The following is a 16,879-nucleotide window of genomic DNA, read 5'->3' as shown; positions in this document are numbered from 1 at the left end:
TAGACATTCAGTTGGAAGCTGCATTTTATAAACACTGTGGGGGAACCTAACTAGAATCCAAAAGAGCAGTTGGAATTGTTAATGAGAAGCAGAGTCAGGGAACCAGTTCTATTTAAGATCCATTTAGTGAACCCCAATGTAAACACTTATCCAAAGCCAATTATAAATAAAAGATATACATAATTTGATTTGATTTCAATTTAAAAAGGTTATAAATTTAATGTAAGAAACCTACTCTGGATTCCTTAAAAAATAAAGTGAATTACTACACTGCAGTACACTACCTTCACTATATCCACAACATCTGTAATTCAATGTTCCTTGATACTTTGTCTCAGTTGAAATCTGGATCCCCTATGAAGATTTCTAGAGCAGGAACTGCTCTTAGCCCCACAGCCTGCATGCAAGATTTCATAAACTGCTTCTGAAACATCACTCTTTCACTCTCTTGTAAGTCCTACCAGCATCCTGTGCAGCTTTATTGCTTACATTAAGGTCACAGAAAATACTCTTCTGCCCTTCTCTCTCTCTTTTTATTTTTTTTTTGGTGGGGGCAGGAGGGTGAGAGGTTGTACCAAGGATTTAACTCAGGGGCACTCGACCTTTGAGCCACATTCCCCGCCCTATTTTGTATTTTATTTAGAGACAGGGTGTCACTGAGTTGCTTAGGGTCTCACTTTGGTGGAGGGTGGCTGTGAACTCCTTAACCTCCTGCCTGAGCCTCCCAAGCCATTGGGATTACAGGCGTGCACCACTGTGTGGGGCATGAACTTTTAAACAACTCATCTTCACCTTTAAGTACAGCCACTACCAAGTGACCATATTCTGTTTTGTAACTATGTTACCATGAATTCTAAATTCATACAACTCTGTTTCCAATCTATTCTACTACTCTTGTTCAGATATTTTAGTGTTACCAATTCTCTGAGCTCATTACTGAAACTAATGGAAATGTTTCTGAAATGCTAGCTAGCTAGCTTTTCCAAACAAAAGAAACAATACTCTTTAAGTTATGAACATATATCATTCTGGCATCACAAAACTGTTTTAGTTGAAAAGTAAAATATGGAATAGTATCACAGCTAAAATATAAAAGCTATCATATACTCAACACAAAGTTTAAGGATATCCAATCTTGATTTTCATATACATTGAATATATATTTTCTGGAATTGAAGAGCACATTCTTTTTGCCTTCACTGATATTACAAAAGGCACATACATTAGATATATCTAAAGTAAATATGAGGCTAATTTTGTCATACCTCTACATCTGAAGCACTTCGGGGCTGAGCTTGGCATAGCATATTTAATAATTGCAAGATTAATTCTTCAACATACTGGAGAGCATCATCATTAGACTCAAGAGTCGGATGAACTTGCCCCTGGACCTATTAAACAAAAAGTAAAGTAATTAAGATGTGGGTTTGGTTTATCTAATTAAAACAAAAGAAAAAAATCATATATATATATATATATATATATATATATATTCTTTTTAATTTAAGTGTGAACTAGCCTACAAAGACAGACTGGATATTACTGACCCAAAAGTCAGGCATGCTCAACCTTCATTCTCCCTAGCCACATTTACCATATATGCCAATAACATGCTTTGGAAATATTGCTACCTAACTGTATAATATCAATGTTTTTTCTTATACCACAGTTGCAATGAGATGCAGGAATGAGATGAAGGAAGGAGAGACTGAGGTGATGATAAAAGATGCTGTTTGTGATTTTTTTTTTCTTGTCAGAGCATTTATTCAACATTCTGCTTGGGCAAAATTGGCCTCCCGTGGGTCCCTGTCCCTTATTTAACTTTATCTTTCCTACTAAACGAAAAAATCCAAGAGGAGATATATATTATGTATATATGTGTGTGTGTATGTGTGTGTGTGTATGTGTGTGTGTGTTTGTGTGTGTATAATCACATCTACTAATTTATCTCCAGTATTTAACACTACACAGAGCTCACACCTTTGATAAATATTTGTGAACACAGAGTGACCCTCTATCAAAGGACACAAAATGTACACTTTGACAATTTCGGACTTTGTCCATTCCATGTAGGAAGACTGGTGGCCTAATAATCTTCACCTTCTTTTTATAAAGCTTGCATTTTAATAGCTAGTACAAAGGCCGCCTTCTCTTTATCACTCACTGTGAGCCAAAATAAATAAATGGCAAGAAAAAACAGTCCCTGAGATAAATAATACATGTTTTCAGACATGCTTAATACTTCAGAGGATGGTAGAGGACTTAATAGAAGAAAGTGCACGATACACATTGGTCAAGGGCATTGAAGATGGTCTGCTGTTTGTACTTCATTAGCTGAAAGGATGACAACCATGGGTAAGGGGTAATAGTTATAAGAAGTGTACCATATAAAGAATTTTTAAAAACATGTTAAAAATATATACATATGCACTGCACATACTTTTTTAAGGCAAATAATTTGTAGGCAAATAGCAATCTAACAATTCAGAATTGCATGAGGGGGTACTATATAGAGAATGAGGTTTTAAACTATTTTTAAAAAATTTTTTGTACAGGTGAAGAAACTGAGCCCCAAAAGACTTAACTGATTTGCTCAAACACTTTTAATCATATTCAATATAACAGCTACCAATCTGATTATAATTTATCCGTTTACAAATCTCTCTATCCTATTCGATGACTGAATAGTTATACAGTTAAAATAATGAAGAGCTTGGGATTCGAGATTCTGAGTTCAGTCCTTTTCATTCACCATGACAACACATTCTGACTAATGTGACAGGTACTAAATCTCATAAACTTAGCATGATTGAATTACTCTTTAAAAACAAACAAAAAACACCTGGACCTTGACAGAAGTTTCTTAAAGTACTGGGAATTGAACCCAGAGGTACACTATCACTGAGCTACATGCCCAGTCCTTTCTCAAACTCCTGCTCCTCCTGCCTCAATCTCCTGAGCAGATAGGATAACAGGCATGTGCCACTGTGCCTGACAGACACAAGTTTTACTCTTATATGTTGAATTGTATGCCCCCAAAGGCCTATACTGTCTTCTCAGATACTCTTTATCTTCATCTAGCTGTAAAGACTAACACCATATGTAGGATTATTTCTATCTGGTGCTTGGTCAGGTTCCTTTCTTTTCTGAAACTCTTTTCTTAATATTAGTGACTCAATCTATTCTAGTTCTCTGATTTCTTTACTCCTTTTAAAATTTTCTTATAGAGTTCCATATGTTCCTTCACCCCTCAAATGTGGACTCTCATCTATCTGCTCCCTTCTATTCCTTTCCCCAAGTAATCTCATTTACTTCTACATTTTGAACTAATACTATGCACAGATGACTCCATATTTATCCCTAAGTCCTAACTTCCTGATTCTTAAGATCCATACTTCTAAATACATGCTAAATATTTCCACATATTCTACCAACATCTCAAATTTAACATTAAAGCTTATAAATTCTGAACATTAATATTTGTCAACATTAAATCTATCAAATTAGGATTATAATTCATACAAGCCCAATAAATTGTTTTACTTCCTTAAAAACAAAACTGGAAAACACAGGCAATGGTAATATTTAAAAGTCAAGCAGAATATTAATTTCTAAAAATTCATAAACTGATCTTTGTTCTTTCAAGGAAAATGCTATTTCGTTAAAGAGCAAACAGAACTAGTATTATATTTCACATACAGACAGAATAAAAACAATGAGACAGCTAAAGTGCCCCATCCCATCTAAACTGGTATTCAGTCATTTAATGGATCAAATGATCCAAACTGTTCAACACTACACAGAATACATTACCCTGACAAATCTTATGACAACCTCCAGAAGTCATCTACAGCTGATCATTTACTGAGGTGTGTGCATGTGTGTGTTTATCAGCAATTACAATAAGCACTTAGAACTGGGTATAAACTAGATGTGGGTTTTCTCTCAAATGTAGTTTGCAAAAACATTACCTTTTATACTTAGGTTTATTGAAGAAAACTTCATTATAGTTCTTTAAATGTAACTAAAGTAATTTAAGTATAATAAATGCAAATACTTCACTAAAGAACTAATGATAGTCATGAATAAGAATTTTATGTGGTGATGACAGCAATTCTTCTTTTAAGCTATAATCACCATGTTCAATTAAAAATGTCACTCTTGAATTTCAAAACCTTCATTGGGCCCACTTGCTTCTACCTTGGCAGTTCATTTTGTCTCTTATAATTCCTAGCAGACTCTGAAGGAACTTTATTGGCTATTATTGCCAGATTTTGTGGAATCAAAAAGCAAAGGGATTTGGTCTATATCAATTCCTAGTTGTTTGATACATAAGTCCTCCAAGTATATTCAGGAACCCCTTGGGTAAACTGTCAGAAAACACTGTGTTGAATTCTGATGAATCTTTAATAGCCTTTTCTAGCTAATGGCTCTCTGAAGAATTAGAAAGGCTTTTAGATTGTATTTTATCATGTCTTAAGCCTAGATCTGCCACTTTATTTATAAATGGAAGAATCTCAAATGAAACTGGTATTCTCAAAACCTTTTCCATACCAAATAATAAAGATTTGATGATTCAAAACTCTTCCACTGTTAGGATTGTTTACTCACTCTTTGATGTTTTAGGTGCTCATTTTTCCTAGTTTAAAAATCAAAATTGTTAATAAAGTCAAGACGCAAATATCAAACAATTCAGAGAACTTATATCTTTCTCAAAAATAAGAATATTTTTTGGGCTAGGGATGTGGCTCAAGCGGTAGCACGCTTACCTGACATGTGCAGGGCGCTGGGTTCGATCCTCAGCACCACATTAAAAAAAAATAAAATAAAGATGTTGTGTCCACTGAAAATTTAAAAATAAATATTAAAAAAATTCTCTCTCTCTCTTAAAAAAAAAAGAATATTTTCTTATTTCTTGGTGTCTGTTAATTGGTTCTGATGCCCATGTGTGTTACTATTTATTTCTCTTCCTGAGCTTCTTGCCAGGGAAATAAAGATGAATAAAGGACAGGGAATCTGTCTTCAAAAAGTCCAGTTAAACCACAGCACAATGTGCTGAGACAAAAATGGGGTTATGTTTAAGGTACAATGATAACCACCAAATGCTGGGGTGTGGGAGGAGTTTGAGAATTCCCCAGCAGAAAGACGCACTTTGAATAGGGGCATAAAGGATAAAGACAGTGTAGTAACAGCTGATAGAGAGGAAGATAATTTAACAAAAGGGCTAGCACATAAAAAGGCAAAGACGCTGAAAACAAAATGGTATGTTGGAGAAATTTAACTGGGCAAAACAGTACATGTGGGAAAAGCAGAGACTGTAGAGACCAGGCTTGTATATCATGCTAAGGAGTTGGGAAGAGATTAGAGAAGCTTTAAACTAGAATAATAATTGAAAGTTTTAAACTAGAAATTGATGCAATTAGATCTATTTGCTGAAATCAAACTATGTCAGTGAAGGCTGGGTTAAAGCACAGATGAAATTGAAGCAAAACTACTTGGAATGATGCCCAAGCCTCCATAAGGAGAACAAAGACCAAAGAACAAAGTAAGAGGTAGAAAAGAAGGGACAGTTAAGGTAGAATATTATGGGGGCCTGAAGACAGAAATGAGAGAAAACCACTTACTTAATTAGGACAGGAAATACTAGAAAGTAATACTTTGCAGAAAAGATAAGAAATTCAAAGTCTGACATTTGAATTTAACGTTCTCATACTACATCTAGTGAATGATAGCATTTTTTTTCGTAAATTTTTTATTTTGGTTTGAATTATTTGCCATAGTAAATTTCAAATTCTCAAGTAGCAAAAACAACATAATTGTCAGTGCTTTGGTAGAAATAAACTTACTTAATTACCTATAAGCTAATGTAACTACAAAAAGAGGGGCCACGCATTAAAGTGCACACCTTAATCACAAGTTTCAGGCTAGCCTCAACAATTTAGTGAGACCCTAAGCAATATAGCTAGAGTCTGTCTCAAAATAAGAAGGGTTAGGAATGTAGCTCGGTGGTAAAGTGCCTCTGTGTTTAATCCCCAGTACAAAAACATAAATTGATTGAAAAAAGTAAAAATTGTTTTAAGAGTACCTATCACATTCTTAGCTGTGAGCAAAATATAAATAAAAAATGCAGGCACACTGTACAAGAAGCTTTGGACTACATATGTTAAAAAAAACATATTCACAAAATGATAAAAACAACTTCATGAAATTTGAGAAAAGAATGATAAGAGTTAACATATAGCAATAAACTTTATAAGAAATGTGATTACTAAAAAATCCAACCCCATATTATCTTAAGAAATTTTTAATTAAAGTAGGAGTAATGCACAGTAAATATTTAAAAATATATACACAGAGATTTAAGTGTAGAGCATTTATGCCAGGAACCTTGGAAGCTCTCAAAGATGAACAGAATCTAACACATGAACACACAAATATCATGAAAGAGATTCTTGGCAGCAAAAGATGAGCTAATTTAAAACCAAATCAATTGTAGTTGATTGAAATTCAATGAAATTATACAAACTGGTACGGTCAAATGATAATTTAAAACAAAAACTCATTAAATAGCACTGAATATAACTTGGAAACTGATTCTAGAATAATTAAATATGTATCATTCTCTTCCTATGCAAGCTATAATTGGAGATAATCAAATAGCCCAAGTTGATGAGGAATTCTTCCTTATAGAAGGATTCTATATAATACAGAGAGAGTACAGTAACAAAAACCACAATTTGTAACCTGAACCACATAAATTCAGATATCAATCATCAATAAATGAAACTATTATGTGAAGAGTCAATCGTTATAAAGGAGGACTCAAGCTGCCACCTCCTGAAACCCCTAATTTTAGTTACCATAACAAAATTGGAAACAGACTTGATACTGTGAAGTCATGGCACCACCTGTAAAATATTGCTGCCAAGACAGCTGAATAAATACAATCCAGCATCTAAAGCTTCTATTTAGAGAAACTATAGATACAAGGACAACTGAGATATCATGAGAAAACAGAAAACTTCAGTTTCTACAAGTCAGTTGAGCAAAGCAGGTCGATAGCTAAAAGAAATTTAAGAGACATAACTCATAACCTTGTTTGGCTCCTGAGTCCAATAAACCAACTGCAAAAATGACAATTCCAAGATAACTGAGGACCATATGGTGGATCTATAGTCAAGACCCCAGCCACACAGAGAGTCCTTCATGAATTCAACTGGTATTAGTAGATGCCACAATAAATTATTATTAATTTGGATAGCTATGATAATAATATTGAAGCTGTGCAAGAAAAAGATGCATATTGAAGTGTGCAAAGAGAACAGTGTCTGAAATTTGTTTTAAAGTACTTCAGGGGAAGAAAAAGGACAGTAAATGAAGCAGATGTGGCAAAATCTAGATAACTCTTGGCTGTATTAGTGATAGGCACATAGATTCATTATTCTACTTTATAGTATGTTTTAAAGTTTTCAATAAAACTCTGGAGTGGGTTATAAAAATAGTGCATATCACCTAGGGAGCATATCAACAATACAAATCCACTCTATTCTAACAATTCCCTTTGAGAAGTTTGGGGATGGGTGCCAGGATCTACACATTTAACCATTCATTCTTAGACATTCTTAAAAGTAGTTCTGAGATCACACTTTGAGAAACACTAACACAGAGGAAACTCCTAAGTCCTAAATGTATCTGGATAAGTTAGGGGATGATTCCCAGGAGATTCTTATCTTGAACTGAATTCTGAAGAATAAATGGAAATTTGCGAGGTGAATCAAATGAGGAGGAAAATCCAGAAGGAATACATGGATAATAAACACACAGAGATCTGAGAGTACCCACTGTAGTTGAGAAATGCAAGGCAGTGTGTATGGTTAGAATGGAAGGAAGCACGAACAAAGAATGGATAGCGCGAGATGACATGGGTAAGAGGTAGAACAAAGGATTCTGTATTGCATGCTAAGAAATTAGACTACATTTAAAATATTGATGCTAAGGCATCTTTTATTATACATTGTAAACAGTTCAATTATAGAACTCTGAAAACATAAACCACCCATATTTTTCAGGATAATCTTTTGTCTTAAAAAGGGTATTATTACAAAGGGGAATGAAGTGGAAGAGGGAGGATGGGAACAGAAAAGACAGAATGAACTGGATATAACTTTCCTGTGTTCCTATATAAATACACAACCAGTGAAACTCCACATCATGCACAACCGCAAGAATGGGATCCTAATTACAATAAGTTATACTCCATGTATGTATGTCATGTATATCTAAAAAAAATTTAATTAAATAGAGTCTTATTAGTTTTTAATTCATAAAAGTATACAAATGTAAGATTACTTTTCAACTACACTGTCTACTACCTAAAACTGGGCATTAAAATATGTACTAAAATCAAATATATTTAAGTTAAATGGACAAAAACTGAACAGTATGCTCATATGATACCATTATGTACATACAGTAGGTATATATGTACATGTATTTCTTACTTCTGTCCACTGAGATGGCCTAAAAAACATTGATACCTCTGTTATAAGAGCATACTCAGAGAGCCCAGATCTTGGTTTCTAACGACATTCTTCAATAAGAGAAACCGGAGTTCCATGGAAATTAGATGATCCTAGGTTTGGGGAAAAGAATATACAAGTGAGTTTAGAGTAGCATTAATAGAGAAGTGATAAAACAATACAAAGAATGAGAGTATGTCAAAAACACATAGTGGGCAGGGAGAAGAAAGAAAGAAGGGGGGAAAAGACATTGGAACAAATATGAAAAAGTTTCAGTGGTCAAAACTGAAATAATTTGAGGAACAAAATAAGTAATGTAGTACTGGATTATAACCATATCTATATTTCCTAAATAAAAGATATATCTCATATATACACAAATACGTGAAAGGAAGCAAATATAAAATAATAAATTTATATATGTATACAAACAATTATAAATATACATTCATAAACATTTTATATATAAAAGTCATCCTCCTCAAACTTTTCCACATTCTCTGGAAGCAAGCTGGTGGGAGAGTTAGTTAATGGACAATAGCTGAAAGGGGTAATATCTACATAACTAACTGACCAAGGTTAAAGAGAGAAGTTGGGTTGATAGCATATACCTTGATATACCATGATGAAAAACAGAACTCTACCTCTGTATTCTTCTTGTAAAAAATCCATGATTTCAGTATAACCCTGAGGAAAATACTGAACAAAACCAAATTGACACACATTCTGTAAAAAACTTAACTAGTGCTTCCAAAGGTCAGCAAGGACAAAGACAATCTGAGAACCCAGAATTAGGAAGTTCAGATGAGAAAAAGTAATGTGGTATCCCTGGTGAGATCCTGAAGCAGAAAAGGCACTGGGGGAAAAACTAGAAAATCTAGCCAAGTTTAGTAAATAATAATACACTAATGTTGACTTCTTAGTTGTGACAAATGTACAATGGGGTGAAGGACATAGAAGAGTTCTCTGTACTATCTGTAAAAGTATTCTAAAATTAAAAATAATCTTTAGAAATATGAAGCTTGGAGTATGTGCTTAGCACCCACAGGTACCTGGGCTCTATTCCTAGCACAATGATAATAATAATAATGATTATTATAAAGATAATATGGATTGCAGCCAAAGCAGTACTTAGAAGAAAACTTATGGTCTTAAAGATTTATATCAGAGGGCTGGGGCTGTAGCTCTGTGGCAGAGAGCTTACCCAGCATGCGTGAGATGCAGGGTTCGATATTTAGCACTGCATTAAAATAAACAAATAAAATAAAGGCATGCTGTCCATATACAACTACAAAAAAATTTTCTAAATAAAAGATGTATATCAGAAAAGAAAAAAAGATGAAAATTCAAAGGTTAAACATCCAAACTAAGAAACTGGATGGGGGAAAGGATTAAAACACATCCTAAAGAAGAAATAAAGGAAAGCAAAAGTTAATAAATAAAAAATAAAGTCAATACTTTGAAAAACACTAATAGAAAAACTTCTAGGAGACTAAAGAAAAAGAGAAGGCACAAAAAATATTACAGTTTTTAAAAAGGAGGACGTAACTACAGATACGGCAGACTTTAAAAAGGTATGAGAAAATTATGAAAAACTTTAAGGCAAATTTTGAAGCTGTAGGCTAAGTGAATTAACTCCTAAAAATATAAATTACCAAAACTGACTCAAAAATATTTCTGGTGGTTCTCAATCATTAAAGAAATTGTATCAAAAGCTTGAAACTTCCTATATGCAAAATAATTTTATCTTTCTAGGAATAGAAAATTACAACCATATATCATGTGTTGTGTATAACTGACAGTAGTCCAGAGTAAGAAAAGAAAAAAGGAAAGTAAAATTACTCATAGGCCAATTCCTAAATTTGATGAAGAATATAAACAAAAATGCTACAGCAAATATCCAGTTCTATACCAAAAGAACTACCCGGGAAAACCAAGGAAAATAAAAAGATGCCTGTTATCATAGATGTCTATTCAAGACAGTGCTGGAGATGCAAATAAAACAATAAAGGATTGGACATTAAAGAACAAAACTGCTACTATTTGCAGGAAATATAATTGCTCTCACTGAAAAACCTAAAACAATCTACATAAAAATTACTGGCATTAATAGGTCGGCTTAGAATTACTGAAACGATCTACATAAGACAGTTGGATTGCTATGTAAGCAATGAATAAAAAATAAAATCTCTGTGTGTGTGCATGTATGTGCATGCGTTTTTTCCCCCAAGTCTTCCAAAGTGAGTACATATTAATTTTACATGTATTTTAAGACTATGTTTTTTTAAGCAAGGAGCTGTAACAACACACAAAACAACATTTTCACTACAAAATCTTACTAGTCAAATGTAAATATCTTTCACTTTATTTCTCTTTTTTTAAGCATAGTCTTTAACACAAGAAAATAATCTTATAAAATACATACAAAACGCTTCAGGGAGGAGAAATTATAAAAATTTAATGAATGACATTTTTTAACCTTGGGAAATATATATAATTTTTTAAAAATATTTTTTTAGTTGTTAATGCACTTTTATTTTCTTATTAATATGTGGTGCTGGGAATCGAACTCAGTGCCTCACACGTAGGAGGCAAGTGCTCTACCACTGAGCTACAATTCCAGCCCCTATATATAATTTTTTAATGACTGAAAGAAAATAAATTAAAAGGCCTACGTTGGTTATTATGAGTCATTTTTTAATCATCTTCACTAAACTTTTGTCTGATTACCAAATACTCTATAATGGACATACATTTTTTTTAATTTGTTCTTTTTAGATGTACATGACAGTAGAGTGTATTTTGACACATTATACATCTGTGGCATATAACTTATTCTAATTAGGATCCCATTTTTTTTTCTTGATGCTGGGAATAGAACCCAGAGCCTTATGCATGCAAGGCAAGCACTCTACCAACTGAGCTAATATGACCAACCCCTAGGATCCCTTTCTTGAGGTTTACATGATGTGGAGTTTGACTGGTTGTATATTCATGTATGAACATAGGAAAGTATGTCCAATTCATTCTACTGTCTTTCCTATTTCCCATTCCCCCTCCCTTCCCTTCATTCTCTTTGTCTAATCTAATGAACTTCTATTCTGCCCCCACACATACTCCCCTTATTGTGTATTAGCATCCACATATCACAGAGAATACTCAGCTTTGGTTTTGGAGGATTGGCTATTTGACTAAGCATGATAGCTTCCCATCAATTTACTGGCAAATGCCATAATTTCATTTTTTATGGCTGAGTAATATTCCATTGGGTATATGTACCACATTTTCTTTATCCAATGTATGATAAATAAAAGACCTTAAATAGCTGGCCACAGTGGTATATACCAGTAATCCCAGCAACTTGGTAGGCTGAGGCAAGAGGATCACAAGTTCAAAGCCAGCCTCAGCAAAAAGTGAGGCGCCAAGCAACTCAGTAAGACCCTGTCTCTAAATAAAATACAAAACAGGTCTGGGATATGGCTCAGTGGTCCAGTGCCCCTGAGTTCAATCCCTGGTACCCCCCCACACACAAAAAAAGGCCTTAAATGGTATGATATACAATATCATAATGAAGTCAATTTTCCCATAATCTAAACATCAAAGAGTTATTAAAATTGAAACAATATTTTTCAGAAAAATTGAAATACAGCTCCTACATTTACTTAAGAGAGTCAAAAATATCTAAGGCACTCCTAAAGAAAAATCAGACAAAAAATTATTCCTGTTGAGTGATGTGGCACATACCTGTAATCCTAGCTACTCAGGAGGCTAAGCCAGGAGAATCACAGGTTCAAGGCCAGCCTCAGCTAAATTAGTGAGGCCCTGTCTCAAAATAAATAAACAAATGAAAAGAGGTCTGAGGTTGTAGCTCAGAGGTAGAATACTTGCTGTGAGGCACTGGGTTTGATTCTTAGCACTGAATATAAATAAATAAAATAAAAGTCCACTGACAATTAAAAAAAATATATGTTGGGAGAAAAAGAGCTGAGGAGACTCTCTCTCTAAATAAAGTACAAAATAGGGCTGGGGATGTGGCTCAGTGGTTGAGTGCCCCTGAGTTCAATCCCTCGTACCAAAGGGGGGAAAAAAAACTGAAAACAAATAAATTACATCATCATGATAAACAAAAGATCTAAAACCCTTTAATAAGGATATCTACATAACTTGAGGTACAAAAGAGTTTTTTAAATGACCAAAAAAGCATGAAATGAAAAAACATAAAATTCAATTTCATTAAATTAAGAACTACTACTTCTTCAAAATATCACAAAAAGTGCAAAGATAAGTAAAAATAAATTAAACACATATAACCTGGAAAGAAAAAATAGGATAAAGAACCCAAAGTAGTAGTAAAAACAAATACCTCAATATTTTTATCTATTTTTTATATTTTTTAGTTGTAGATGGACACACAATACCTTTATTTTATTTGTTTTTATTTTTATGTAGTGCCAGGGATTGAACCCAATGCCTCACGTATGCTAGGCAAGTTCTCCACCACTGAGCCACAACACCGGCCCCTCAATACCTCAATTTTTTATAAAGGGCAGAAGTCATGTTCACACAACTGCCCCATAAATATTACCAAAGTCCTCAACTTCAATCACATTAATCACATTGTACTCAAGTCAGTACAAATAAAAACTATAAGATATTGTTTTAGGGCTGGGGCTCAGCAGTAGTGCACTTGCCTGGCATGTGTGAGGCACTGGGTTCAATTCTCGGCACCACGAATAAATAAATAAAGGTCTATCAACAACTGAAAAAGATATTATTTTATACCTATTTTGACAAAAAAAAATCAAGTGATATTTGAGAATATTAAGTGTCTGTAAAGATACAAAGAAATGAGAATTTTTATCCATGACTGGTAGGAACATAAAATAACAATCTCTTTGGATAAAAGTTTGGGTTACTAATAAAGTTGAACACATAACACACACACACACACACACACACACACACACACACACACACACACACACCCAGCAATTCCATTTCCAAATACATTATAGAAGAACTTACCCATGTACAACAGATGAGCAAGCACAAAAGATAGTAATAGCAATGTTTGAAAAGCAAAACTTGGAACTGACCCAAATGTCCACCAACACTTCAACAATAGATTAATACATTATAGTCAATTAATAAAATGGAATATTAACAATGAAAATGAAAGACCTATAAGCTGAATATAACATAAATCTCAAAAATATTGAGCAAAAATAAATCACCAAACAATATAAATAATTATTCCATTTATATTCAATAAATTTAGAAAAAAAGATAAAACCAAACTATTCATTATTTAGGAATTTATACATGTGATGAAACTACAGGGGGGAAAAAAAGCAGCTGATTAACCCAAAACTCTAAGTTGTTACCTCCAGGGGATGGGAGAAAAGATGCAACCAGTTAGAAAAACATCGGGGACTTTTAAGTATTAGAAATATTTTATTTCTCAAACTGTGTGTCAGGTACATAGATAATTGTTTATTATTATTGAAACCAAACATACATATGCTATGTGCACTGTTTTAAATGTGCAATATACAAAACACCAAAATACTAAGAGAATACTATGAATAATGCATATTTTTTTAAATGTTACTTTTCTAGTTTTGAAAGTTTTAAGTATTTTCTCCAATGTAAGGAGGATGTATTACAAAAATGCCTTGAAAATACAATGTATTATAACTGCCCCATTAATTTTAAACAGTTGAAAAACTTGAAAAGACTGAGAAAACAGAGTACTAAGAGCAATGAGCATTGACTATTCAAGCACAGCTGCCTGGTTTCTTTATCCATACGTAGTTTATTAAATACTATTAGTCTTGTCATATTTTAAATACAAGCTTCTGCCAATGAGTACTATAATGAAATTCTTTTTTTTAAAGAGAGATTAATATTTATTTATTTATTTAATTTTCAGCGGACACAACATCTTTGTTTTGTATGTGGTGCTGAGGATCGAACCCGGGCCGCACGCATGCCAGGGGAGCGCGCTACCGCTAGAGCCCCATCCCCAGCCCCATGAAATTCTTGACTCTATATTCATGTATAAACATGTTAAAGAGACATGTCCCCAAAACTGAGTTTGAAATTTTCACCCAGAAGCATCCTATTTCTAATGTTAATACTTGTTAGGAAGCAAAGTTAACTTGTTTTGATTTGATTAAGATCCTGAACACAACTTTCACACTGCCATACCTTCTCATGCTTGTCCTCTCTGCCTTTGTCCTTCCCCCTCACGTCTGCCAACTGAAATCTTAATGATCATTTTAAGATATTACACATCAGCAATTCACTCCATCACCCAGGTACTCACACGTGCTAGGAAAGCATTCTATTACTGAGCTACACCCCTAGTCCTGTTTTTTGTTTTTTTGTTTTGTTTTGTTTTTTGGGGTTTTTTTGGTAATAGTTGAACATGGTTTACCTAAAGGAAAGGAAAAAGATCTACGGAGATAGGAACTGTGCCTTTTCCACAAATTTTTGTCCATGCTGCACATATACTGGCATCTAATGGATCTCTTATTACTTGGTTTTATTTCTAATAAAAGGGCTGGAATTAGTTCATGTTCCTACCAATCAGAGGGAAAACCCTCTCAACACATGAGAAATCAAGTAAAGATCTCAGGAAAACACTGTTTTAATATAAGACTAAAGATGTTTTGGACAAGCTCTAACAAAACTTAAAACAAGCCTCAAAGGGTTCAGATTTATCCCAAGTAATTTAACTACTTACCAGAACAAAATACAACACTATTTACAGAATTATAACAAAATCCATCACCCAAGAATATAAAATTCAGTTTCCAAAAATCAAAAATTACCAGGCACATGAAAGGCAGGAAAATACAACCCCAAAGAAGAAAAGTAAATAACTAAAAAAGACCTAGAAAAGACAAGATACTTTGAACTAAGCAAAGACATTAAAACGCATCGCATATATATATATATAAAATTAAAGATAGAATGGATTGAGTTAACAGCAGAAAAGACAGGTGAATTTGGAGACAAAGCAATATCAACTATCCAAAATGAAACATAGACAGGAAAAGGACTCAAAAAGTAAAAAGGGTCTCAGTGACCTGCAGCTCAACATTAAGCAGTCTATCATATATGTAATTAGAATCCCAAGGAGGGAAGGGATAGGAAAATAAACTTAAGAAGGAATCGGCATAATTTTGGAGAACCATGTGTGAGTTCCTGCCACTCCCTATCACTTTGACAAGAACTGCATTACAGTAGTTGTCTATGTTTTAATAAGATACTACAAAGATGGTATCCATTCATGTTTCTAGTTTTTCCTCTGTGAATAAAATCTTGACTGCTATTTAAGTAAAAGCCAGGTTTGTATCATATCTACACTTCATTATAAATGCAAGGTCATGCTGGATGCAGTGGCGCTGCCTGTAATTCCAGTTACTCAGATGCTAAGGCAGGAGGTTCTCAAAGTTTGAGGCCAGGCTTGTCTCAAAAGAAAAAATAAAAGGGTTGGAATTCGACTCAATGGTAGAGAGCACCTGGGTTCACTCTCAATATCTCTCTCTCTCTCTCTCTCTCTCTCACACACACACACACACACACACACACACAGCCATGTTACCTGTTCAGCTCACTCCTTACACCTTTTTCAGAAGACACAATCCCTAACTACATTAGGAAAAGCACAAGGAGGAAGAGTTCTGTTCACCGAATGTTTATGAAGAGAATGAATGAAAAGCATGCAGTTAAATAGCATCAGTTTTATCACTATGAGTTAAACATGCATAGAGTGGGTTGAAACATAATCACCATAAACTACCTCTTAGGAGAGTGTATTCAATTCCCAAACAATTTATAAATCAATTTTTCAAACTCAACTAATAAGTGGGGCTTTCCAACACATCTAGATGATAATTTAAACTTTTCTTATTAAAATAACTTTTTATAATTCACTAAAGCTTCACATTTTAAAATTTCCCAATACAAACATATGATCCTCAAATTCAAAAAATAAAAATTAAAAAAATGCTAACATAAAATATAAAATGAAATATACTGATAATTTTACTTCTATTAATATTAAGATTAGCAAAAATTAAGATGATTAGTAACATGTATGGTTGACAAAACTGCTAGGAAAACATTATTGTTCTACCCTGCTATTAGAAATGTGAGTGTGAATTTTTTGGAAGTCTGGAAACTACTTTTACTATCAAAATTACAAATAAAAACATACACCACTGATCAGCTAAACCACTTTTGGGAACTTATCCTAAAAATACAGGGGCTGGGGTTGTGGCTCAGTGGTAGAGCACTTGCCTAGCACGTGAAAGGCATTGGATTCAATTCTCAGCACTGCATATAAATGA

General features: G+C 33.7%; 1 protein-coding gene across 3 annotated transcripts in view; it reads right to left on the bottom strand.

Annotated features, from left to right (window-relative positions):
- Sos1 (SOS Ras/Rac guanine nucleotide exchange factor 1) overlaps positions 1-16,879 on the bottom strand; it is a 119,461-nt gene that overhangs the window by 67,181 nt on the left and 35,401 nt on the right. For all 3 annotated transcript variants that reach the window (XM_013358261.4, XM_021725882.3, XM_078029324.1), the window contains exon 2: positions 1,266-1,391. In XM_013358261.4, coding sequence (XP_013213715.1) covers positions 1,266-1,391 — 126 coding nt within the window. The remainder of the gene's footprint in view (positions 1-1,265; positions 1,392-16,879) is intronic.

The sequence above is a fragment of the Ictidomys tridecemlineatus genome, chromosome 12, assembly GCF_052094955.1.
Source record: "Ictidomys tridecemlineatus isolate mIctTri1 chromosome 12, mIctTri1.hap1, whole genome shotgun sequence".
Lineage (NCBI taxonomy): Eukaryota > Metazoa > Chordata > Mammalia > Rodentia > Sciuridae > Ictidomys > Ictidomys tridecemlineatus.
The sequence above is the reverse complement of the archived record's forward strand: the minus strand, read 5'-3'. Positions and strand labels throughout refer to the sequence as shown.